This window comes from Idiotropiscis lumnitzeri, chromosome 14, assembly GCF_059441095.1.
Source record: "Idiotropiscis lumnitzeri isolate Australia: NSW breed Sydney's pygmy pipehorse chromosome 14, RoL_Ilum_1.0, whole genome shotgun sequence".
Classification (NCBI taxonomy): domain Eukaryota; kingdom Metazoa; phylum Chordata; class Actinopteri; order Syngnathiformes; family Syngnathidae; genus Idiotropiscis; species Idiotropiscis lumnitzeri.
Genome location: NC_142404.1, coordinates 15,069,413 through 15,096,443, shown reverse-complemented (window position 1 = coordinate 15,096,443; position 27,031 = coordinate 15,069,413). Strand labels below are relative to the sequence as shown.

Below are 27,031 nucleotides of genomic sequence, written 5' to 3'. Positions count from 1 at the left end.
TTCCAAAGTAAAAGCAGATGTTTGCAAATGTCTTATTTTGATTAAACACAAACGAGAACCAGTCTGCTTTCACAACGGACTCCAGAAATCTGAGAATAATTACAGACGTAAGGTTGAAATCAGAGGATTTTGTCAATTTGAAGTGAACAATAAAACCTTACCCGTGGCTTGAAACTATCACCAAGTCTTGCAATTCTACTTTGAATCCCTAAGCTCTCATTTCAATGTCTGATTCTTAAAAATTGAGCGTGCTGGATTGTGACATCAAAACGGTCAATTCTGTATAAACTTTGCTCTTCGGTACCAAAATAATCACATCAAATACAATGAAAACAAATAGTTGCGCTATCATCAAATCAATTGGATTCTTGTATGAGAGCATTTTTATTCAAATGTTGTACACAATAGACAGAAATATGTAGCAAATATAGTTTCTATGGCAACAGCAGCAGCAGCACATGTATAAAAATACAATTTGATTTTATTACATATCAAAGATCACACTTATATTTATCATATATTTCTGTATCATAAATACAAACAACTTTACAATGTGGGCCTGGGGGGGGGGCTAGTCATAGAATCACAAGATGATTTCATTCTTTATACATAATGATACAATGAAAATTCTTCCAGGAAGTGTTATTTCAACACCCTAATTAAGACATAGAAAAGACTCACTTGAGAAGCATGGGCATTGAATTTTACATATAAATACATAGCCACCGGCTTGATTTAATAATTAAAACAAAAAGTTAGAGCGCTGAAAAGAAAAATCTGGGACATTTCGGCGCACTTTTTGGCAATGATATGCTCTTATTTTGTGGTAAACACACAAATAGCACCCAGGAAGTGCACCTCCACCCACGGTAGACCAAACACATTCTAAAACTTTTTTTTGTCACTTCTCAATTTGAAATTCCTTTTATTCAATGGGTGTCACGCTCTTATTTTGGCAAGATGTAAAATGATGAATTGTTTTTTCTTTAAATAACCAAAGTGCAGATTGACTCTCTAATGCTCTTAATTTAGCAGGATGTCAATGATATCGCTCTTATTTTGGCGGAATGTGAATGGAACCTAGGAAATGCGTCTCTATTGCTTCTTCACATTGCCTCTTCTTGTTACTTCTATTCATGTCAACAAAACCAAAACAACATCTTATTTTGCCGGTAAGCATGAAGTGCATGTGTACCTTTTTAAAAATATGAGAAATCTCCCACCCTGGTACCGTAAGCGCCACAAAGACAACAATGAGTAATGAAAAGCTGGTAAAAAGTGTGGATGTACAAAGGTGGTAGTTACACGTACGACTCTTCGGCAAAGAAGAACTGGTCGAAATCGTCCAATCGCGGCTCGCTACACTGCCGACTCCGCCACTCCCTCTTGGCCTGGGCGATGGCTAGCGCCACCTCCTGGCTCCGCCGCGCACAGCCCGCAGTGTCCCCAGTTGAGGAAAAGTAGTCCCTTACGGTGCGGTCGGCGGAGGGCGACAGTGGCTCCACATCCGACACCCTCAAGCGGGTCCGGGGTCTGTCTAGGGTTGCGGTTTTGGAGGGGTGGCAGGTGGGCTCAGATCGGCGGCGGGGGAGAGTCCGACTTTGGACGGGTGTGGTCAGAGAGTGGGACTTTTGGCGTTTCAATACGAGAGTGGTGGCACTTTGTCCGTAGAAGACGCCCATTGGGGGTTGGGCAGCGTCAGATCCGGCAGGAGACGTTTCATGGAGGAGCCGAAGTTCTCGCACCGTCAGAGGTTTGTCCGCCCCCTTGTAGAAGGGTGAGGTGCACTGTAGTTGAAGGAGCGCCTGCTGGTAGGATGGAGGACTACTGGACCGTCGGTTGGACGTCCCGGTTTGGGTCCCAGCAGGCGGGAGCGAGTCCTCACTAGCGTGTCCGTTAATAGGCTGCTTCAGGGACAGGCGACGGTCCTTCTTCAGCCACATATTGGGGTGGGCACCATGGCCAGGGCGGAGATCCTTCTGTGGCGGGGAGCAGCGTGGAGACCGGAGGGGGGCATCCCCCGTCGGGACAGCGCAGTAATCGGTGGAGTACTGCGAGAAAGCGGAATCTAAGGAGCTGAGCGAGGAACCGGTGGGGGACGTGGCCGGCGAGGAGAGGCTAGAGCAGCTGGCGTCGAGACGCAGTGGGGGCGGGGGAGCGTGCTTGCTCTTCCGCCGCCCACCATTTTGGTCCCGCTCCGCGTTCAGGTGAAGCCCGTTCAGTTCCTTCTCCAGGAACTCTTCCTCTTCCTCCTCACCCTCCATGGCAGCATCATAGCTGGCCTTGCGTAGTGGGAGGCGCCCTCCTGCGAGGGCGGCCAAGGCGGGCTCTGAGCTACGCCTCAGCCTCCGGCCGGCACCCTGCGAGGATGCCCCGTTGGCATGGCGGGCGCGGGGCTGACGCGTTGCTGGGCTGAAGCGGCGTGGCCTGGCCAGGGGCGGCAGCTGTAGCAGGAGGTCAGCGGCCTGGCCTTCGGTATCTGCGTCCGGTTCGCAGTCACTGAGCGTGAGGACAGAGTCGCAGCTGCGGCTGTCCGGTTTGTCGCGTTTATCGCGCAGAGGCAGCTGGTCTTGGCATGGAGACTCTGGCTCGTCATTCAGCTCGTTCTCCAGGCTGTCATATGACGAGTCGTTCATTTGGAATGACGATGCATCTGCAAGGGGCAGTCACATGTAAACTGTGAATTTACAGTCAGCGCATACAATCCCTTCCAAAGAAAGGAATTGATCTTGCTGTTCCAATATTTTTGCAGGGTTTCTGTATGTATTGATTGTTACATAGTTTTATTTTAGCATCCAACAAGTTAAGTTATCGTTCTCTCACCAGAGCCGTGCTCGCTTCCGCCGCCCTTTGGGCTGAATGCAGAAAACAAGGAGGTGATGTCATCGCCCAGCATGGCCGCGCAGTTCTCAATGAGGAAGCGCACTAACTCGCACACCTAAGTCGGGAGAAATGACATTTTAACATCTTTTTTTTTTTTTAAAGAACCGAATTAAGTAAAAACTACTATGAAGAATACTCGCGATTGTTGTCATGTGTAGGACACAGAATATCCTGCATACCCATGCAATATTCTAAAATCTGAATCTTCCATTAGCAGTGTTAAAATATCTTGCCTTCTCTGGGTTTTCTGTGAAAGGCCAATAAAATGTTGCATCATCAATTAGATGTTGATTTGGTGGCACCACTGTGTTTTTTTTTTTCTTTGGTCATTGTTTTATGTAAATGTACGGAAGTGAATTTCAGTCAGTTTTCCACAGGAAACTGTATTGCAGTGTGAAACCTGAGGTTCGCTGTGAAAGGAAGAGGTAAAAAAAATGTAGCTCTTTGGACAATTGTGCGTGATCTCTGCATGAAAGCAGCTACCTGCCTTTGCTGGGCTCTGTGTGAAAGGCAGAGGAAGTGCTGGATCTTCTGTAATGCTCAGAATTAGCAGCGTCTCGGTATGAAATAATTTTCAGTCATTTGTCAATTTTCAACTGGATGCTGTGTTGCTGTGTGAAATTTTCTTTTTTCTAAAATCGATGAAAACTTTTGCTATAACATGCCAATTTTGCAGTACGAGTGTATGAAAGAGTTTGTTTTCTTCCTCTACACACACGTCGTAGTCATCAGACAACACTAGTGGAGTGTTTGCTCACATGAGGCGTGTTTATTGGAGGAATTCCTGACCTAAATAACTTTTTTTTCCCCCTTCAATATCGGCACAGCTGTCCAAACGTTTCCTCACATATTTTCATTCTGACAATTTCCACCATTTCAACGCCTACGCGCGCATTCCGAGCGGCCTGCGTAAACAAGAACCCCCCCCTATCGTACCTCATCATTTTGGCAGTAAATCTGGGCCGAAATTGCAATTTGTCTTCACGTGATATGTTTTTATATTCACCAAATGCTGTCTTGACAAAAATTGGACAATAGTTGCAGTAGTTCGTGCATCCAGAAAGTATTCACAGTGCTTCACTTTTTCCACAGCTTGTTACAGCCTTGTTTCAAAATGGAATAAATTCATTTTGCCCTCAAAATTGAACACAAAACACCCTATAAAACTCTAACCACAGTTGTGAAAAAATTGAATTGTGCTTCAATGATCAACGTAGCTATTTAAAAAAAGAAAACTCATGAAACAATAAGCCTTATTTGATTTTTCTTTCCTTTTAAATTTTTGAGGTTTTGCATAACATTTGAAAAATGAAAAATTGATTCTTTTTTTATATTTCTGAATTCAAATTCAATTTGTTGTTTAGAAAAGAATATACTACAACTTTGTCACTGTCACAACAGCTATGAATGTCAATTACGCATCTCACAATTTGCAGCACTGAGGTAAAAAAACTAAATAAAATAAAAAATAGACACTTATTTACATCACATTTTCACAATCAAAGCAGACTGTGAGTTGAATTTCCTCTTGAATTTCCCTCTCTATTCTAAATAATGGCCTGCCGAAGGGAAGCATAATTTTAATATGAAAATGAGTACATCTAAAGCAAGTCACCGAAATGTCTTCCAAGTAAATCTAGAGAGGAAGAGGCTTGCGTGTGTTTATACAAGCAAGTTCGCCTCGCTGACGCCATGGAAACGAAACGCAAGGCGCTTTTTGTTTGTTTGGGTCCAGATGTTGTGGCTTAGTGCGTCTGGATGCTGTTTGCCGCTGCGCGTAAACAGCTAGCCTGCTCTCTGATGTCACCTTTTTGTCCGCGTTTCTTTTTTGCATAGAAAAAAAAAAACGGTCGCCTGGTTTCAGATTAGACGGAGCGAGATCCAGGAATCTACATTCCCAACTGTGGTTTTGGATGACGTCCACTGTGTTCTTTGCAAATGTGGCTCCAATATGCTGGCAGTGCGGAGCGTTGAGTGTATATTATCATCATGACATCCCCCTAATCCTCCTCTTTTCTTCTCCTTAGTGTTGTTGTAAAAAAGATGAAGCCATAACATCCTCCTACGTGATCACAACAAATCATCTTTAGTCTTTTAAAACAGCTCTGAAACGCAACAGTTGTGGCAATCTACGAACAAACATGTTGCTTAAGACGATTTCCCCATTTAGTACCCTAGAGTCCTCTATCATGTCTCTTATGATGAAATCGTAGTTTGGGATTATCACCGTACAGCACATTAAATGAAATCAAGCGTAGCAACTCTGTTGCAGGGCGACTCGGTTAACATTTGAAGCTGTTAAAAGCTAATTGAGACAACAGCGCGGCCACGTGACTCCGTGCCACATTGGGGACCAGCCAGGACACGGTGGAGGTGCGCCTCAGTTGGACTTGGCTGCAGACGCGGACCCCGTAAGGGGAAATGTCGAAAGCCGAGTATTTGCCAAAGAGATATTTGTGGTTGCTGTGGTTATTTTTGCTGACATGTCACTTTTTCTTTTTTTTTTCCATCTCTTGGTTGGTCGTCCACACACACGCACATATGCTGGAAAAGCAAACTAATATAATTCCGTAATAATAACATACTGTCGTAAGAGACTTGTTGACTTTGAGTGCTAATTTTAGTGCCTTAGCATTCCACAGTATGTTAAATGAAGTAGTGTTAGATCTCAGTCCAAGTACTTTGAGAAGCGATGTTCAATGTATTTTTTTCGCTTTTAGCATCCTTGAAAGGTTATCAGATTAGCTTTGTGAAGCTATTTAGCTACTGTTTTATTGCTATGCTAATGCTCATGTCATTTGAACCACATTGTTGATGTTAGCATGTCAGATGATGAACCAAATTAAATGTTATGTTAGCTTTTAGCATCTTCAAATGCTAACAGATCGTGCCCAATGCCATTCAGGGGCTATTGTTGTTGAAGCTGGATGCTAATGTGAGCATGTTAGCATACCAGAAGCATTAGGAAGATGTAATGTTACATGTTAAGTGTTATCTTAACCTTAAGCCTCCGTAAATGCTAACAGATTAGATTTAAAAAAACAAAGCTGCTGTGTTGTTATGAGGTGTGATGACATTTGGTAAAACTCAATTTTTGTTGATGTGGACAGATAATGTTACAATGTCAGACTAATTTAGATAAGCTAATGCTAGATGCCAAAGTGCTGGATCACTGTCAGTTCAAGCACAGTTTGAAGTAATGAGTGTGTCTCAAACAATGTTAGCTTAGCATTTAGCCACCTTGAATTCTAACTGAGTAGTTTCACTCACCTTCTTGGCGCCTTCACCCTCCATCTCGGGAGTTCCAGGCATGGAGGCCCAAAGCATGCTGGGAGCAATGCAGACGGACAAGTTGAATGCATTCATCTGGTTGTCGTGGGCAAAGCCTTGGATGCGGTGCAGTACGGCGGTCACGTGACGCAGCAGCAGAAAATTCTCAGCAGGCAGCAGACGCAGTAATCTACAAAATGGCCAGTAAGCATCATTTGTATTAAGCAAGGGGAGATCCGACTAGCTTGTGGCACACGTTGCTACCGGTGGACTTCGCCGGTCACGTCGTCGCTTCCCTCGCTCTCCATGGCCGCCGTCCATTGGTCGTAAAGGTCTGAGCAAAGCAGGCTGCCCGGGATGCTGCGAAGGAAGTCCTGTGATGAGAAACAAACGTTTCTAATCATCTCTTTTGATTTTGTGGATTATTTATATTTCTAAGGTGGTGATTAGTGAGGCTCACTGGGAAAATTACAAATATGACGTAAGGAAGTATGTTGCTAAAACAAAGTGCGTGAGTTTTGTGTGTGTGTTTACCTTGAGGACAGCGGCGACGACAAACACGGACTGGCGCGCGATCTCGCTGCCGTCCGCCCCCGCGTCCAGTCGCTCACGCAGCTCCCGGCAGGCCTTGGCCCCTGCCGAGCGCCGGAACACGCCACAGGTGTACGGTCCTTCCACGTACAAGAACACGAGCATGTCCTAAACCAAGACCATTGTTTGCTATTATTAGTGTGCAGCCATCCGAGCGTGAGGTTACCAATTTGAGCTAACAACATCGTACCGTGATTTTATTTCTTTCAGCCTAGTACCTGACTACTGGGCAAAATATGAAATTCTCACTAATCTGCTTCAGCACTTTGTCTACCCTGGTTGCTGGTTTACTGTGTGTTCTCGGACCGACTGTTTAACAATGTGGCAGACCAGCTATCTTGGTTGAGTTAACCTTGTGGCTAACAATCACACAGTTAGTACGCTAGCTGTTAGCACTTGTATTTTGTTGACCGCATTGCACTCACCATGACTGGTTTGGGCAGGCCACTGTCCGCCGAGCAGACTGATGCAAGCGGCCGCCCGAAGAGGTGCCCTGGGGTCGGGGCGGTCGAGGTAGGGCTGAGTGGGGGGGCGGCATCCAGCTGGCTGCTGGAGCCCCTCCAGAAGGGCCAGTTGATCAGCGAGCGCTTACGCTTGAATGACTTTGGCTGGGCGGCATCTGTGCAAAGGAAGAGCGAGCTGACGTCAGGACAATATTGATTTACAACTCGAATCCTTGCTTGAAACCTGAATCATGAGTTGAAAACTTACTGGGGATCAATACCCTAGTTTGAAACCCCAACTCAGTTGTGGAATCTTCATTTAAAACCCTAACCTGTCCCAGTCTCCCTGACCCAGGCAACTCGGCTTGAAATACTCATCCTGTTATCTAAAACCCTAACCCTGTTATGAAACCATAACAATCTTGAAACCCTGATCTTGGTTTTGAAACTTGGCCTCACCATTGCTTCAAATCCTAATTTGACAGCCTAACCCTGATTGATTTTAGTTAGCACTCCCGCGCGTTGTCGTGTCTATTGTGTACCTACCGTCAGTTGCAAGATAATGAGCACTGAAGGTGAATAACGTCGTGTGCTAGCACCTAGCATATGTCATATCTTATTTTAGCATATCTTAGCATAGAAAATGAAATAAGTGGTGTATTGACTACAGGCAGAGAGCCATTGATGACTCATGGTTGCCATTTATGTAACGGCTTTTAACGTGTTAGCTGTATGTGTGTGTGTGCGTGGGTGTTTTGACAGCGTGGTCGTTGTTCACGTCCACAACGTTCACCTATGGATGTTTTGCGTGGTTAAGCGTGCGCGTGCGTGTTCTGCCGTTTGAGTGAGGAACCACACAACTCACTAGGACGACATTTGATCCTCAACTCAGTCTTGACACCTCACTTTGAGCTCTGTTTGGAATAATTTGATACCCTACCCCCATCTTGAACCTCTTGTTTAAAAACCCTAATTTGATACTCAAGCCAGACTTAAACCCTACTTTGAAACCATAACATTATGACATTAGATGTTGTTATTCTCTAGATGAGACTCACTCAGATTTTTTTTTTTTTTTGTGTGTTTCCCTGCCGTCAGCGTCCATCTTGTTTGTCTTTCCCGCGTCCCGTCCCGTTTCCTGTCCTATCGCTTACCCGCCGGCTGTTGCTTTTTCCCGCCTGCCTGCTGACCTTCAAGCGTGTTATCTCTGCTCACGTTGCCATCTTCCTTTTCCCACATTCTTTGTCAGTAGTTTTTTTTTATTTATTTATTTTTTAGTCAGAGGGAGGTTTAAAGTCAGAGGGAAAACATTCCGGCAGTGAGGCAACACGAGGCACACATTAGTTGCCTCCTCTCTCTCGGGAGTCCCCCCGCAAAGGTGGTTGCGATATCGCCGCAGTCCTCTTCAAAAAAACCTCCAAGTTCATGAGCTTGTTTTTGTTCTCCGATATTTTGCTAAGACTTTTATTTTAGTTTTTTTTCAGTTTTATAGCAAAAGTAGGGTTTTAGGAAGATATGGAGGGAGTCTCTCTCTCTCTCTCTCTCTCTCCATCTTTCTCTCGCTCGATGTAACTATGGACATAGACAGATAATTTGTGATTTGAGTGTTCTGTGCCTCAGTATTTTTGTTCCTCACCTGCGAGGGCGTCCGCGCTGTGCGTGACTTTGCTGGGTCTGAGTATGAAATGACACTGGGTGTCCGGAGGCAGACATCGGTCCAGGAGCTGAACCTCGGGACACTCGCAGGGACCGTTCGGATCTCCACTCCCACTCCCCCCGTCTCGAACGTGACTCATCTTGATGCTGAATGGGAACTCATGGCCTGGACGGGGGAAGAATTTGCTAAATCAATGCCGCACCCCTAACGACTGGGGCGGGGATGTTTTGGAAAGCCACAACAAAGTGTCAAAGGACCAAATGTCCCGGAAATGTCATAAAACAAAAAGGGACACTGTGAGCTTCCAGATGGGCGAGTTGTTGCGAGGATATGAATTCCTTGAAAGTGAGAATAAAATGAAAGTAAGGCATTTAGTCAGAAGTGGACCTTACCTATCAGAGGGTACGGAGGCTCGTCTTTCCTGGAGCTCACCCACAAGCGGTGATCCTTCACGTGACCCTACAGAACAAACAATGCAGGGTCTCAAAACAGGGTTAAGGTTTCAAGTCTGTGTTAGGGTTTCAAATTATGGTCTCAAACCAGGGTTAAGGTTTCATATGTACTTAAAATAGGGTTGTTTTCCAAATTAAGGTCTCAAGACAGGGTTAGAGTTTCAAGCCAAGGTTATGGTTTCAAGTGAGGCTTTTAAGTCTGTGTTAAGTTTGCAAGTGAGAGGTAGGGATTCAATTCAGGGTCTCACGACAGGGTTAGGGTTTGAAGACAAGGTTAGGGTTTGAAACTAGGATTTCAAAACATCGTTAAGGTTTCAAATTGTGGTTTCACATTCAAGTTTCAAGTCAGGGTTCGGTGGAAGCCGTACTCACGGCTATCCCGAACTGCATCAGTGCCATGCTGATGACCTCGTTGGTGTTGTCTGTGTTGTTGACCGCCAGTGTCTTGGCCTTAAAACACACACACAGAAACATTTGTGCTTTTTTCCTTTTGTTTTTTTGTTCATCATAATTATGTTAATCATAGGAAGAAGAATCTTACATAAGCGCAGTTTCCAATATCCTTGGCAAATATCTTAAGCGGGACCGTCTTGGGTTCGTCCTTCCCTTTTCCCTCGTTGATACGACTGACAAGCAAAGAGAGAGCGAGACAAAGACGAAGGTTTATTCTTGTCATAACCGTCAATGCATGCTTTGACTTGTTTTTATGAATGAGTGAAAAATATGTTAATAAAAATAAATTAGTAAATCGTGAAATGGGCAAAGTGAAATGACAAATCGAGCTCAATTGCTGTAATTGAGAACAAATAAAAAATGTTAAAATACAGAGGTAGACAATGAATGAAAAAAAATGCAAAAACTTACATTAAACTAAACCGAGTATAAAAATAACAAACTAAAACAATTGAAATATTATTCAAAATAAACGAACAAATAGATAACTACCAAAAAATTAAGAAATAAAAACAAAGAAATAAACTACAACCAAATGTATAAATAAAAAAAATTATAAAAACATGAGCACAAATAAATAACAAGATAAATGGCCAGCCAATTTAATTGGCCAATGTTTTTTGGGCCTATTATTTAGTTTATTACAAAACCACCAATGATAACCACCCCTAACTAAAAAAAAAGAAAAAAAAACATTTTTCTCCTTGTTGTAAAGTTAAACAAATACAAAAGGACAAAGCATTGTAAAACTGTCAAATGTTCCACCTGTAATTCATATCTTTATTATCTGTATTGTTGTAAGCGTTAAGGGACCAAAAACAAAGATGATGATATATATTTTTAATTAATCAATGATCAAAATCGTATTCCTTTTACATTCTACAAGTGAACACGAAATTTTCCTTTACCTTGTGATGAGCGCCAACCACTTCTCCTTCTGTTCCTCTGAGCTGCGGAGGAGAGTCGAGAAAAATGTGCATACGTTACATTCATGAGAATATTGACGACCAATGGGAGCATCTGTGGAAAAGACGCGGTTGGGTTACGCAACGGCCGATTCCGCGGCGCTCAAACTACGAGCCGATTCCCGCTGAGGGGGAATGTGAGAATAATGCGTCACGTCATGGCTGCCTGAGAGGAGGCCTCAGGGTGTAAATGGTGTAAACACACACTTCTGCACATATGAATGCGTGCGAGTGTGTGCACGTGTGTGCGCCTGATGTTAGCCTGTCACGCTGCGGTTTAGCTGAGGAGCGTTAGGAATGGTGCGCCGCCCTTCACGGGCTTCACGGTCCGCGTGTTTATATACATTTTGAGGTTTCCATCTTCAAGCTATGTAATGTACTTTACAGCCTCCTTGTGCAAGAGAAATAAACACAATGACTAGAAAGGATTCAAAGAGTCACAACTCCAGCCTTTCAGAGCATTCGAACCCATCTTTTGACAGTAAATGGTTGGTGTACACTTGGCCTTTAGTGTTCCGCCACCATGCACGATAGCAATAAAAAGAATGCCGGTGACAATAGCACAGTGATGTGGTGTGTACCTGAAGGTGGCCACACTGTTGCAGGTGGGCCATCCCAGGACGAAGCTTCTCTCCGGGCTGGTGCTGCCCTCGCAAACCTCCTCCACGCAGCCCGCCGTCCACATCTCGCACGCACGCACCCGTGCCTTCACCTTGAAGTGAGACGGAGACCTGGGGGATGAAGTGAATGTCTTAAAAAAAAATAAAATAAATAAAAAAAATAAAAAAAAAAATATATATATATATATATATATATATATATATATATATATATAATAAATAAATATAGGAAAAACATTATATTCTGGGATTTAAAAAAAATAAAAAAATCAAACTTAAAAAAAAATTTTTAGACGGTATGATTTTTTGATTTCTGATTTACTATATATGCATAATATATTGCAACGATGAAAGCTTTCGCAGACGAAGACACCTATAATGTAAATGTGTTGGCTGTGATATTATGGTTGGCATTTAAATTCAAAGCGCACACAATTCTGAGTGGTTAACTTCTGAGGAGGAACCTATGTGGATCCCCTGTGACTTCATATTTTCCAAAAATATACATCATATAAGAAAAAAAAACTCGACGCTCAATTATGTGATTCATAGCATTTGTAGACATGAAAATGTCTGCAAAGGGGTCTCTCCCAGAAACATTTAGATGGACAAACCAGAGCAAGCAGGTGGTCTTAAAGACATAGAAAAAAACAATCATGTGTGAAGCCTTAAAACAGCGCAACGCTAATGAATGATTGTGCGCTATTTACGAACAGGCGTGCTCACCCAAAAGTGCATTTCAGCCACCGCCGCGATTACAGGGGAGGACGTTCCAAATGCGGCCCATGCACGTCAATGCATGGCAGCCATTTTGTCAAGCATTCCTCCGAGTTGGCTCGCGTTCAGTTCAGCCACCGTGTAATAAAGACAATTATAGCTGAGGGGTCAGCTCGGACTAGAACAGACCACAAAGGTCCTGCTGTGTCTGCACCCCGTGTGTGTGTGGGTGTGTGTGTGCGTGCATGAGTGTTAAATACGGACGTGCTCTTTAAGTTTCTATTTTGGTGCACTGGTCTGGGTGGGGAGCCCTCGCGCTGGGCTTTGATCCCGCCGGGCTTCATATGGATTTAATTGGCCGGAAAATAATTACACGTTTAGCAAAGGGAGGCATAGCGAAGAGTTGGGGAGGTTAGAAGAGTTCAAGAGGGAGGAAAAGGGGGAAGATGAGGTAACGGGCAAAAAGAGAGAGGTTAGGAGAGTAAAGTGGGTAGGGCGAAAGCAAGTGGGTTAAAAGGTTGGGGGCTCAGGAGGGAATGGGGAAAAGCAGAAGTTGGAGAGGTGAAGAGAGCGCTAGAAAGGTAGTGAGGGAAGTGAGGGATGAATCCAGAGAGGGATGGAACTAGAGTGGTAAGAATTTAGGATGTTATTGAGGTAGACAGGGAAAAAGGTAAAGCAGTAAGGGGATAGGGTGTTGTGGTGTTATGGAAGTATTGAGGTAACATTTTAGGGGGGTAATGAGGTAAAGGGTATTGAGGTAAGGGAGGAGTTAAGTAAGATGATTGTGAAGTAAGGTTTTAGGGAGGTACAACAAGGATAGAGGAAAGCAATTAGGCTTTTAGGGAGGTATTAAGGTAGGGTTGGTGTAAGAATCAAGAGGTACAGAAGTAGAGAGAGATGAAGTATGTAAGAATGTTGAGTTTACGGAGATACTGTGGTAAGGATGTAATTAGGATTGGAAGCAAGGAGGTGAGGCGTTAAGGAGGTAAGAATGTCTTGCAATATTGGGGGAAGTGGGTTAGGAAGTCGGTGTGAGTGGGTAGCGACTCAGTGAAGAATGTTGGTAAGGATGTAGGGGGTGTCAGGCAATAGCGTATGAAGTGAGGACTGACTTAGTCTTCGCGACAATGAGCGTATCTGTGAAAAGGAAGAGATGTCTGTCTTGGATCTGCAGGCCCGTCTTCATCTGGACTTGAGCGTGACCCAGGAACACTTGACCCGGACTCTCGCTCAGGAAGCTCTGGACCAGACCACAAGACTCTGGACTCACCGGAGTCAGGCAGTTTTCCCTGAAACCAAACAACCATCATCATCATGCGTCTTGTCCTCGCTTGTCTTCTGATTGGCTAAAAAGTGGTTGTCAGGACAACCGAGTCAGGAAGTGCTTGCAGAGCTCCGTCCTTTCCTGTTTGGACAAATAATGTCAGCTTATCTGCATCTCCTGTGTGTTTACAAACACACGCCGGACTCTCGCACGAACATGTATGACTGACCCACCTCAACCCACCCACTAACACTTTAGCGTAATCACATTTGTCTGCTATGTTGTGACGATGCCACAATGTCACACATGATACAGTGATGTCAGGTCTATGACAACATGTTGTGGTGCACTTTGCAGCATCACACCAGTAACCCCTTTGAGAATTAAATTAACCCCCCAAAAAAACTCCTGCACATTTCATGAAACAGTGTCTTGTCTTCCTGCAACAAAAAAGCAACAGACGACACGGTCGGTATTCAGCGTGCGTCTCGCCTCGCTGAATGCCGGATTGACAGCCGAGTTGACCACCTCCTTTCGAGAGTGATGGATGCGTCACTAATGGCCGCATTGTGATGCTCAGAATGTTGATTAATGACACCGGCACACTACACAGCATACTAATTGATAGCCCCCCCCCTGCACCAATGAAGTTTTGGAAAATTGAGCCCTGAAACCTGTGTCCCTTAGCAAAATGAAATTTGATGAGTAGACCCACAAAAAAGTTCCCAAAAGCCATGTCTAAAATGCTGATGAAAATCCACCATTTTGGTTTGAAGCGACCATTTTAGGGGAATTTTGGCCACTTCTGTGTACCCTTCAATTTTTATTTAAATTAAGCCCCGAAGCTTGCATCCCTTAGCAACATGAAATTTGGTCGACATGTCTATCATGAGTAGAGGCACAAAAACAGTCTCAATGATCAATACTACAAAAAACAAAAAAACAAACACAGGTTATTGTGGTCATTTGCAACCAAATTTCATGCACATAGACAAACGGACAACAACTGATTGCTAAACAGTTCCGTTTTTGTAGCCTTGTGCGAGCAAAGCATGGCGGCAAAATTTGACTCCAATAACTCAATCCATTCAAAAAGCAGAGCTTCACAGTGACTGTTTGATTGACAGGCAACCAAAGGAAGTTGACCACTCTCACACTTTCTTATGTCTTCCCACCCGCGTGACTCACATCCCGTCTAGCCTGACATATACGCAGAATGAGGTCGGAATACTGAAACCTCCTCTTTTTTCTTTTTTGAAAGGCATTCAAAAAATAACTGTTCAGAAGTCTTGCACGATGGCATTATTAAAATGTAGATGAAGTACGTGCATGTGTTTGTTTGTGACTGAGTGAATGAGTGAGTGAGTGAGTGAGTGAGTGAATGACTGTGGTGGGTGGGTGTGATTTCAGCCACTAAGTTCAAATCCAGGGCCTGTGTTTTGGGGGCTCCAGATGGGAAAGCCAGGCTGGCAGGAAGTGACCTCACTGCATTATTGAATTTCACTTTTAACAATGTCAGAATGTCATGTCGCCTTTTGGAAAACAAGTTGCTAGGTTACGACACACACACACGCACACACATGTACACGCACACTCCGGTACTTTCCTTCTTGCGGTGAAACACCAGCGAGCCAGTATGAGGTCATGTGATTGGACGAATGTGTATAGTCGTCTTGCATAACGACGAACCCAAAAGGCTCATTAAGTGATCATTTCACCCGAAGTGTGAATGACATGGTTGATGACATAAATTCTCAGTCTCTCTCATACTGTACACATACAAATGCACAAAATTACAGTACACTGCTTCATGCATACACATATACACTTGTTTATGTCAATACACACGCATGGACGTGCCTTTATAAACACAAAGACACACTAACGCATACCTGCACACACACACACACTTGTGATGCCCATGCAAAGGCACACATTTACACAAACGAGAATGCATACAGTGCGCGCACACACACAATTAAAACAAAAGACGTATTGTATTGTATTGTATACACGCACATACAAACGCATTTACACACACTGATGCTCAGAAGCACACACATGCACAAACACACACAGTTCCTCCTCTTTCTCCTGCTCAAAGCTGGCAGTGCATGAAACAGGGCTGGTGCGGACACGGCTAATTAAAGTTTCCCCCGGTGCGTTCGGTCCGGCTTATCTGGAGGAAGTTGAAGGGATTTGGGCACGAGTGCCACGAAGACTCTTCTATCACATAAACATGTCAATCACCTCCCCCCTGTGGAGCCATGAATGAGTCACATGACCCCCATGGGCAGTCCTATTTGGTCGTAAGGCCTCTCACGGAACGTTTTGTTCAGACTCAAATATGTTACTTTTTATTTAAAAAAAAAAAAAAGTGTTTGCGCCATAATGTGTCATGTGTGTGTGGGTTTGTGTGTGCACGCGCATACCTGGATGTGCTTCTCGACCGGGTCAGTGCTTTGCTGATGACCAATGAGGGAGCAGATTGTCTTCTCTGAGCCAGCGTCTTCATCTTCTACACAGTCGCACACACAAAAAGAAGAAAACACACAAATATGTGATCAATTTTTAAGTTCATCCTCATTGACACCACAGGAAATACCACCAAGAAGCCAACTTTTATTCCTCCGGGCGTGTGCATGTACGTGTGCGTGTAGTAGAAGAAGAGAGACTGAGGGGAAGTGTGGCGGCTGGAAGGAAAAGAGAAGTGGCCGCAACGAGGGAGAAGGAAAAAGAGGAATTGAAGCTTCAAGCGCTTAAGATGGAAAGTAGCGAGCAAAAGTAGTCTACGGACAAAAATTTTGAAACACAATCCATCAACAGACTTGACTCGTCCAGACCAACTACATTCTTTAGTCGTCATCTAATTTTGTGCATAAGAATTATTATATCGGAATGGTTATTCTTTGACATAAAATGATAGACTTGCTCGCAAAATTGTACGATACATACGGCGATACACGGAGACGGCCACTGCTTCTCGGCAAACAACAGTAGTCGTTTTTTCCAAAGGCTTATGAGATTATGCCGGAGAGTATCATTTTACTATAATTTTTTTAACCACTTGTCCAATTAATCGGTCATCTGTATTTATTTATTTTTGCATTTTTGCATTGTATTTATTACCATTTTTCTTATAATAAACACACAAAGAAAAAGCGTTTGTTAGGTAATTCTGGAGGAGCCTGGAATTGCATTTCTACTCATTCCTCTGGGGAAAGATGTGCCTTTTCTGAATTACAAGCGTGGATCATGGAATGAATTAAACTCGTGTATGTCGAAGCATCAGTTTATTTGTATAATGTGATGGTATATTCGCCCATAAAACGATATTTTGCCTTGAATGCTTAAGTGTTGCCATTGTAACGAATGCTGAAGTCAACATTCGTAACATTTGTGAAATGGACGGCAGGTCGCCTGCGGCACACTTCTGACATAACAAGAGGAACATGTCCAAAGTTGGCACATAGCGTTGTCGCATTGCATCACACCGGGAGATGGCTTGAATAGTTTGGCTGCCTCCTGCCACCAAAATACTTGATGAGCCTTTACAACAATTCACGGTAATCATGAACAGTTGTTAAATTAGTACCTCCTTGGCGCATGTCAATCAAAAGTCAGAGTTGTCATCTTTCTACAGACTCTACATTGGATCGTTGACAAGAAAAAATATATATATATTTGGCCTCAAAATACAAAAATATTACATTTGTTCAGGAAAAGGCTACACAATGCCAAGATGCATTTATTTGTTTAAAACATTAGGCAAGCCTCCTCTTGTCTTTTATTTTCATTTATATTTCTTTTTATTATATTTATTGCGTTTCCTGTTTTTATGTTATTTGTTTGTTGTATTAGCTGTCCATTTTTTAATTAATGTACAGCACTTTGTATGCCGCTATGGTTGTTTTTCAAGTGTGCTACTAATAATGTTGAGTTGAGTATAGGTCACTGTCACCTAGCACTTACGCTAAACATGCGGCACATTCATCATTCCGACGTGAGTGACCTGAGACCAAAATGCAGATAAAAGTTGGTATGTGGAAATTCAACATTCATGAGCGCTGGTCCACAGCACAATCTGCTAATGACAGCAAAAAGCTCGTCAGGGTGCAGCTATTGTGGGGGAAAAAACAAAAAACAACAAAATCATCTAGGCACATTTGAGACGCTTTTGCCAATGTGAAATGCAAAGTAATGGGCGCCAAATAGCAACACCACGCGCTTACTCAGCGATTTCCCGCTAAATGACGACACAACTTGGTTTGTGGTATTTGTGGCCTCAAAAGTACAATATTTGGACACTTAAATGCAAACCCCCCAGAAAAAGCTGATTTTTGGCAAAAAATGCCCCAAAAATGTATGATACATTTCACAGGTAAAACAGCAAAAAGCCAGTGAAAATGCCTTAAATGACCATTCAACCGAATGTTAGAATCGTCATTTAAAGCAATGTATTTGGTCACTAAAGTACAATATTTCTGCACAAAAGGGTGAATTTTTTTATTGCAGTTTACACAATTTTTTCATAAAATTGTTCATTTCCAATCATTTACAATACAATATTTAACATCTTGTATACATGACTTCAAATACATTGAAAAACAAAACACATTGGACCTAGTTTTTCCTTGAGCAATTAAAAGTGCAGTTCCAACAAAAGCCTTTCGCGGCGCTGTTTTACAGGACTTGGTAACACATCGCTGCACGGCGTGAATGCGTGTGTCAATTTCATATTAAGCCAGTAGTAATTAATACCATGTACCAGTTTTTTAGCATGATAAAGTCATCAACCGATTACGTAATGCATTGTGTCTGTGTGTTTGCATGTCTCGCTGATAAAGTATCATGATGACCATGCTTGATTTTGACAGTGATCATGATTGTTATGATTATAACGTTACACGTTTGTCCCAAAAGCACTACATACCACAACTACCACAAATTTAGCATGGAAAGTGGCAGTTCCGCATAGAATTGTAAACGTTTACTATTAAAACACCATATTTTATCAGACAAGAGTGATGTGACAGTTTTTTTTCAGAAAGGGGTCAAAAAATAACTCCACAATGATTTAACATTAAAATATTATATTTGCACACAGAAGTCCAAACATATGTGCATAAGTTGAACACAAAAATGATTTTTGGCACAACTAAATTGCCCAAAAATATGATACCGTTGGTCAGTAATTAACTTGGTAATTCCCCACGGAAATGCAACATTTTGAGATTAAAATATTGAGAAAATAGACGCGAAGGCCAACTAGTGTCCGTAATTGGTTTACTTTGGGTGTAAAATGCGCAAACAGGGAAGCAAAAAAAAAGAGAGAGAACCATGAGGAGGACCGACTGTCTACCTTTTTATTATCCGGCAGCGGCGCGGTTTTTCCGGCCACAGAGTCGGAGCCGCTCCGGCCCACGGCGGCGCCCTCCTGCTGCTGCTGCTGCTGCTGCGGTGACATGTTTTCCATCAAGAAACGGATCCACCGGGCCGAGTGCACCGGGTGAACAGTATTCCCATGACACGGCGGTCCGATAAAGTTAATTTATCCGGCGGACTGCGGTACGAAAGCCCGAGGATGATCCATAACGGCGAGGGTTCGCTAAGAGACGTGCCGTAAGACTCCTTACTCCGAGCGGACGCAATTTGGTCTGAGCGCCGCTCGACTGGTGGACCAACCAATGGCAAGACCGACATCAAGGTTGACGGCGTTCAATAAAATACTTCCGTTTTATTACCAAAGTAAAATACTAAAACGGAGAAGATTGTGATATTTTGTTCTACTTTATAAGTTCTGCTTTATTTTGAAAGGCCAGCAGCTGCGAACAAACGTGAGATGACAGGAAATAAAAATGTCAGTTTTACTGAAGTGTCTTATTTGGAAAATTTCGAATACAAAACGCCTGAAAGAACAAATTCTAAATATTGAATTATTAGATTTTAAAAGTAATAGCCATTACATAATTAATAGAGAATATTATTTTACTGACTTGATTTGTTGTTTGGTTGGACTCATTTACACACCTAGTAATGAACTGTTACTCCACACATATTTTTTCAGCCTTTTTTTAACTACAACGTAACAGCGGCTAGAAAATGCTGACTTGTAAAATTTTACCATTTTAGTTGAATTAATAGTTTTAATCATTTTAATGTTAACAGTCTTACAGCGCTTTTGTTGTAGAAAAACGCTGGAAAGGCGGGAAAAGGTACAAAATTTGACGATAGAAGAAGGTGCTGAAATAATTCAGCCAATTTCCCAGCTTCTGATGTAGAATCAGTAACATATCGTAACACCCACACTCACTCTTCTCTTCCCCTTTGGTGTTGATAGCAACTTTCACTCAAGACACTGGCAGTCATCAAATGATTGGATGCCATGTTGCTGCGTGAAAGCGCACAGTTGTGGCAATATCTCGCATTTATCTGCATTTTGTGACCCTTTGCTAACAAGCCGCAATGCTAACCAGACATCCACCAAAATTCTTGAAGCAGCTCTCAGCATGATGTAGTTCACGTAAATGACGGTCCAGCTTAAGTTGGAAGCACTGCAGACACCTTTCGAGGCGAGCTGTCTGTTTCCTGATGTTATTCCGGACAGCAGCAGTCTGGTCCGCTTTGGTCTGTCTGGATGATCCAGAGCGGAGCGCCAGACTGGTTCCAGGGTGTGTCGGTGTTGTGGTTGGAAACGCTGCGTGCGTTGCCTGCCCACGCTGTTTGCACTGTTTCTGCTGGCCAAAGGAGGAAAACAATAACAACTTTCCAGACTTTTCCTTTCTTTTCCGTATCCTGTCCTTAAGGTGATTTCAGACACAAATTTTACAGCCTACAGAAAGACAAACCATTATGCGAAGTATATAGCACTATTTGCAGCAGCAGCAGCAGCAGCAGCAGCAGTAGTAGTACTAGTAGTAGGCAGGAAGCCAGTACTAATAGAACAAGTAGTATCAAAAGTTTTAGTAAAATTTTAATATCAGAAGCTAGTAGTGTGCACTAATAAGTAGTAGTGGAGTGGGTAATATAAGTCCTAGTAAAAGCATAGTTAGTAGTTGTATAAGTAATAGAAGGTGGAATTTTTTTTTTTTAAATGTTTACTTGACTATTTTCCTTTTTCCATATCACACAAGATCCCACTTGTTGCTAGGCAGAGTTGACAGGGCATACTCCCCATTGGCTAATAACACAAAATGAAATATTCCAGCCACGCCCCCCGCAAGGCTATTTGAATGACAACCTACTGACAGAAACTGACATGAGCACACCCGGAACAGCTTCCCAACAAAACCACCATCACCATTACTGTCACTTAGGAGCCTTCCACAAGTGCCTGAACAAAATAGATGTTTTTGTTTCATCCGACAGACAGACAGATATGCCATGATAGTGAGGAGACACAAGACAGAGACGCAGACGTCTGAGCCTGGCCGCTGTCCTCATACACACACACACGCACACGCAACCACACACACACACACACACTCTGTGACCTGACTAATCAGATTAGTGCGGTGTGCCTGCAGAGAGTTGACATGCTGCTGATGTCCTGCCATGTGCTCCACTACTACTACCACTACTATTGTTGTTGTTGTGATGTCACGCAGTGATTGAGAAAACTGGGCAAATGGCTCCAACAATGGTCTCTCCTTTGAATAGTGTCAACGGAAAACACAATTTTACATGAGGTAAATTGCACAGAGGTGAAATGGAACGTCGGTTGTGATTTACATTTTAACAGTGACGAAAGTCAATGACAACCCAACCAAATATTTTACACATACTAAAAACAGTCGGGTAAAAAAATAACCCAATTATGGGTCAAAACGGGGTCGACCAATACTTAAAAAAAAAAAAAAAAAAACCCAACTTGGGCTGTTTTGCACCAAATGATGTGTCCCAAATTGAGTTAACTGTTTGAAAATGAGCCGCTGCGAGCTAAAGTGGGCTAACTACATTTTTGTCATTTTAAAGTGAAGTTTAGATATGAATAGATTGAGATGGAGATGGTTGAAAATAGAAGGATTCATCGGTTTAATTCTTATTTCATGAATGCAATATTTTTCCGAATACCATGTTTAGACTAGCGGGGGTCCATTAAGGACCCAAATTGAAAGCTCAACGGGGCTCTCAAGCGCTCAGCTGGAGCGTCCAGACGTGGAGCCACCGAAGCTAATCAACACGAGATAAATGCGCTCGTCGACTTCCGCATGCGTGTCAGTCAGCCGTCACGTTCACAGCATCGGTCTCGTATCGCATTCGAGAGGTCAGGAGCCAAGAGGTCTCAAGCCCGCATTCCACCTTGGGAGGGGGGCCGGGACCACCAGGTGAAACCTGCACGGCGACGCAAGGTTAGGACGGCTCAAGGAGTTCCCACCAAATTCATGTCAGATAATAAACAAAAAGTTCAGAGGTCGTGTAGAGGAAGCTTTACATGCTGATCTTGGGATTTGGGTCGGAGGCGGGGCGGGGGGACGAGGAGCAGGGGCTCCCTAATATTTACAAGCAAAGACAACATGGATTCTACATTCAGATCACGGGGGGGACAAACTTTTGGTTTTGAAAACAGAACGAATGAGGTCATTCGCTGATTAGGAGGAAAAAAAAGGTCAAAACAAACACAAAATTGTTACAGTGAATGTCAATATAAAATTGCTTTTTTAATTTTATTCACCATAAATCAATAAACCGATTACTTGAAGCAATAAACCACTAAATTGGATTGATGTTTTATGTAAAATTATTTTTATTAGTAAAATAAAATGATTCAACTTAGTAAAACATGAATGAATGTTGACCTAAAATTCTGTTCTATTATTAAAATAAAAAAAGCTCACTTTTTAAGGACTTCATAATGTTAATAAGACTTGAGAAATATATGAAATACATTTTAATTGACTAATTAAACAGCTTTAATTAATGTGCCAACTATTATTAGACTTGACACTAGGCGCTTATGATTTACCGATCGACACTTAAGGAATTCTGATGACGATGACGTCATCATAAACATTTTTCTCTGTGTCTTGAATACAGTCTTGATGCGGTTTCACCCTTAAACACACACACACGCTTTAGTGTTGCTATTTCGAAAGGTGTTTGCAAAGCATGACAGAGGCTCTCTTTTCCCTCCGCAGGGGCTCAAGTGCGCCGTCATGACATCAAATGAAAACGTGGGCTGCCTCGGAACAAAGCCAAGTAAGGAGAACAACATCGGTTGGCAACGTGCCAGCTGCACAGACAACACACACATCTGGATGTGTGTGTTGTCTGTGCAGCTGTGTGTGAATTTACGCATGTGTCTTTGTGTACCTCTGTCATTGTGTAAGTGTACCGAAATTGTCCGGGTGTGTCAATTTAATTTGTGCAATGCGTGCTTGTGTGTCTTAGTCTACATGTTGGTGTGGGTATGGGGTGTGCGCGTGTGTGTGTGCGTGTGTACGCGTACTTGTCATGATAAAGTGAGAACATAAATCTCGCGACCACAAACATAAATTCAGAGAACCAACACATTAGCTGTACAAATGTTTTATCCAACTTGATAAATGGAGCCAATGCAGCAAATATTTGGCTGCGATGTGACAGCATAAAATGACTTGAGCCAGCGCATGTTGTTATTTTTTGCTGTGATTTGTCTCGTTAAAGAAGCGTAAACGTCACCAAGCTGCCAAAAACGAGCAATCCTACGCAGGCTGGTGCAAACAGCTACACAAGGTTGGGGAAAAGCGGACCCACTGCGATGTGATTGTTGGCCTGCAAAAGCCCAGAAATGGCACCGATCTGGCATAAAAATGTCTGTTACATGTCAGCAGCCATGTTGCTGAGGGAAAAAGCAACTACGCTCTGTAAATACTCTGACATGCGCACGTCGGACTAATTCAGAGTCTTCAATTAACACAAGCAAGTTTTGGGAATATGAAAGGAAGCCGGAGCATGCAGAGATCATGCAAATTCCACACAGGAGAAGAAGGCAGCTTCAACCACAAAACGGTGAAGCAGACACGATCTGCAAATATCAAGTAGAATTATTGAGGTTATATATACTTTAGATTTATTATTTATGAGAAGCAAGAACAAGTGGAATGCATTTTGATATTGAGTGACCTCAGGCCTGGATTATCGCCGAATCTTGTTCTGAATTTTTTTTTAATTCAGTGCTGTTGTCTGAGCAGCAGGGGGTGCTACTTTTCTCACCAGCACTTTAAAAGTTGACCATTGCTAACAAGTGCCAAGGGCCATCTTGTCATCCTTCACTTCTTTCAACTTCCACCTTCCCCACTTTGCTCCTCCGTGAGTGACCACCCTGAACCCTCCCACCCCCGTCCACTTCTGCAGTGTCAGCCGGACTTAATCCCCCCGCCTCTTACAGCTGGCCTAATACCTCCTGCCGCCTGACGTCTCAGACTACCCAGCCCGCCGAGTCACCACCTCCCGTCCGAAGGTCTGACGGGGCCTGACTGTCTTGATACAAGTCGGTCAAGTAGAAGCCTCGAGACAGAGCCCACCCAGGGGAGAACCACAGAAAATGTAGGTCAGGTAAACTCTTTTTGCTTGTTCGGAAGAAGGCTGACGAATGACTGTTGTCCACGACAGGTCACAGTCGAGTTTAGGTCTGGAGTCAATTAAGTCCAAGTGAAGTCACTCATCTTCTTGAGGTGTCATCAGATGGAACTCCAGTCGATACAAATGCTTTCAAAGTCTGAAAAATCCAAAAATCATGTATATACTGTTCATTGCGTACATTTAGTGGTTGGGATTAGCATTCGTGCTGGGATTTTTGGGGTCCAGATCATCCATTGTCGACCGCCTTTTTGTTCTGATCTTGTCCTCTTTGCATTTGTTCGCGTTCTGTACCTTACACGCAAAAACAGTAAAAACACAAACACACTCCCCTAAAACACTCCATGTATTAAATCAGTCATGCGAGAACAAATGCATGCTTGAATACATCGCAATTGTCTTCTACACACACACACACACACGCACACGAGGCTGTGCATACATGTCTAAGTGCATACACACTACATTGTCAGTATTGTCTGGCATGTTATGACATGAGAGAGGTAATAATACACCAGAACCAGTCCAGCACACTTAATGAGAGCTCCCCAGCTTCATATAATCACTGCGCATGCACGTGCACGTGAGCGTGTGCATGTGCGTGGTTTCATACTCCAGGCTGATGGCCTCACTGACCTACCTAATGCTTTTCCTTCAACACGTGTATCGCACACGACCGCCACTCCGCAACAAGGGAAGATGTCGAAACGTGCCGCCGTGGTGTTTATTCGACATAGGCGCTGAGGCTGCATGTGTCTGAGATTTGAGTAAACATTATCGTGAGTCAAACTAAGACGGGGGCGTTTACATTTATCGCTATTAGCCATTATCCGAGCGAGAGAGTGAGAGAGAGAGAGAGAGAGAGAGAGATATTAGGGTTGATCGTTAAGGTTGTGGTTGGTGTGCAATTGATTGTCAGTGACTGTGAGTAAAAATGATTGATCCAGGTTTGTTTTATTCCAAGGCCATATCAGGATAAGCATTATGTGAAATGGATGGATGGATGTGAGCCAAATTGTCTGTCAAAACATAAAAGGCTACATGACCCGTAGCGGGTGCGGTGGAAGTCACTTCACACACTGTCGGCGGCATTCCTTTAAGTCTGGCGGTGACCTCACGTGGTGCCACCTGACTACTTCCTTACTGTACACTTGCACTCTCAAGTCTGTATCCCCCCCCCAAAAAAAACCCCCCAAAAAAACACCACTACAGACTAGAAGTAGGTCACAAAAAGATGAAGGAAAAAATATTTACATTAGAATAAATCCTTCACGAGATCCATCCTCCTTGGAGGTAATCCCTGGTCTGGATTTAACCCATCATAAATATTCTTCACTGTGACGGATAAAAAAAAAAAAAGAAGACACTTTCATAGCTGTGCTTCAAATAAGATTTACACAGCAAGTCCCAATTTCGATTAAGTGTTTATATTCTCTTTCCACTGATCCATCTGATCATGTTTACGTAACACCTGAAGTGTTATAATAATGCTTCAACATATCCGCGGAAATGCCTCCGACTTGATCCGTACTTTGGGTGACTTTGCGTTATGAAATGAAGCTTCATGTGCGGAATTCTCAAAAGAGCTTTGGCTCGCTGTCAAGCGTCATTCCCACTGCTGATTTGTTGCGCTCGCATGGGAGATTTGGAGAGAATAAGGATTTTAAAGAAGTCATGCATGGAAAGATACAGGAAGTCTACAAATTTGCAATTTGGACCTCTCCAGTGGTCCTCCACAGACTAAGTACAATTCCATAATTTGTCAGATTGCAATTAAATTTGAACCGATGTTAAATTTCACAACATTTGGATAATTTGGAACTTGACGAATGCTTGTTGTTTTTTGTCATTGGGTTTGATTGGTGCATGGCATCAAGTTTGGTGATTTGCCATAAAACTCAGCTCAAGGATAGGTTTCAAAACTTAACATATCTTCGGCTCCTTTGAATTCATTGAAAATTCAGCCCCATAAAAGCTGTTTCACACACTAACATGAATTTCAGTACAAATGTCTGACGCGACAAAAAAAGTCCAAGGAAGCCATGTCTGAAATGATACAATAAGTTTGGCCTTTTGGTTTGGAGCAAACATGTTGGGACCATTTCCAGGGTTCCTTCAATTGTTCTCAATTTTATGTCCAATTGTTATGCAACTCAAACCACAAATATTCAACCGTTGGACGACACGAACTTGTGAAACATTTGCGTTTTTGTGGCCAGCCAAGTTTGATGAAAAAAAATCTGCAAGCCACGATAAATTAACTCCTCCCAATGTGGAATCCACACACAGCTTCATTTTATCTCTGATTGTGTGAAACAAACGAGTGGAAAAACTTTCCTATGTTCCTGTGCCGCTTGAAAATTCCAACACCAATCACTCCCAACATGCGACCTGTCATCATCATGCTCGCCATCAGCAACTGTCATCTTGCGCGTGAAAGGCACTCACCCTCGCACTGTGAAACTCAACGCAGCTTCCCGCCCGGCTCCTCGCCATCTCTGCTTGCTCGTCCATGTCAGGATAGTTCTCCTGAAGCACCCCCCCCCCCTCCCCTTGAAGTCACCCGGGATTGGTCACCGAGCTGTTACTCTCAGGCGTAGTGGAACTTGAAGCTGTGTAGATCCATTGAAGAAAATGGCGGAATCTTCACCAGTGTGTGAAATGTTTCTTTTTACTGCCTACCGCCCGTCTGGCTGGCGGACGAGTCGGGTATTTGGTCCTGTCCGGTCAGTTCCCCAACACCCTCCACCCCCTCCCACCTTGCTACCTCCTCCTCCAGCTCAGGCCAACCCCGGACCAGCCTGCCTGGTCCTATTAGCTGGTCAAGTATAAAGGGGGTGAGCGCGGGTGGGCTCCATAGGGGGGGTTAGACAGAGGGCACAAACAAGGGGGGTGGGGGCAATGTATCGATGTGCTCATCCATGATTGGTCAAATAGGAGTTTTTGCGTTGCAGCAACAGTTGATCATCTTCCTGAGGAGAAAGAAAAGATTTGAGTTTGAGAGTGTACAGTAACTGACTTGGAGGATGTTGGAGGAAAATAAAACCAAAGTAGAACTAAGAGATAATAATCTTTTTTCAGCAACACTGGGCCTGTGTCAAGTTGAAGGGAATTATGAACAAACAATTAGAGGCATTTCAAATGTTGGCAGGTGAG

At 43.2% G+C, this 27,031-nt stretch overlaps 1 protein-coding gene across 3 annotated transcripts; it reads right to left on the bottom strand.

Moving 5' to 3' along the window:
- Positions 1 to 360: 360 nt before the first annotated feature.
- Positions 361 to 26,592, bottom strand: arhgap20 (Rho GTPase activating protein 20). Of its 3 annotated transcripts, none has more exons than XM_088315486.1 (15): positions 26,324 to 26,592; positions 15,748 to 15,833; positions 13,164 to 13,340; positions 11,296 to 11,445; positions 10,658 to 10,699; positions 9,838 to 9,922; positions 9,669 to 9,746; positions 9,237 to 9,303; positions 8,824 to 9,009; positions 7,170 to 7,363; positions 6,688 to 6,852; positions 6,418 to 6,527; positions 6,154 to 6,343; positions 2,824 to 2,938; positions 361 to 2,653 (listed from the first exon to the last, which is right to left on the bottom strand). In XM_088315486.1, the coding sequence occupies exons 1-15, from the start codon at positions 26,387 to 26,389 to the stop codon at positions 1,302 to 1,304; spliced, it is 3,063 nt and encodes a 1,020-aa protein (XP_088171612.1). In that variant the 5' UTR covers positions 26,390 to 26,592; the 3' UTR covers positions 361 to 1,301. The 3 variants fall into 3 exon arrangements, with proteins under 3 accessions (XP_088171612.1, XP_088171611.1, XP_088171613.1); XM_088315485.1 differs by lacking the exon at positions 26,324 to 26,592 and adding an exon at positions 18,678 to 18,980; XM_088315487.1 differs by lacking the exons at positions 13,164 to 13,340; positions 15,748 to 15,833; positions 26,324 to 26,592 and adding an exon at positions 12,061 to 13,125.
- Positions 26,593 to 27,031: the final 439 nt, after the last annotated feature.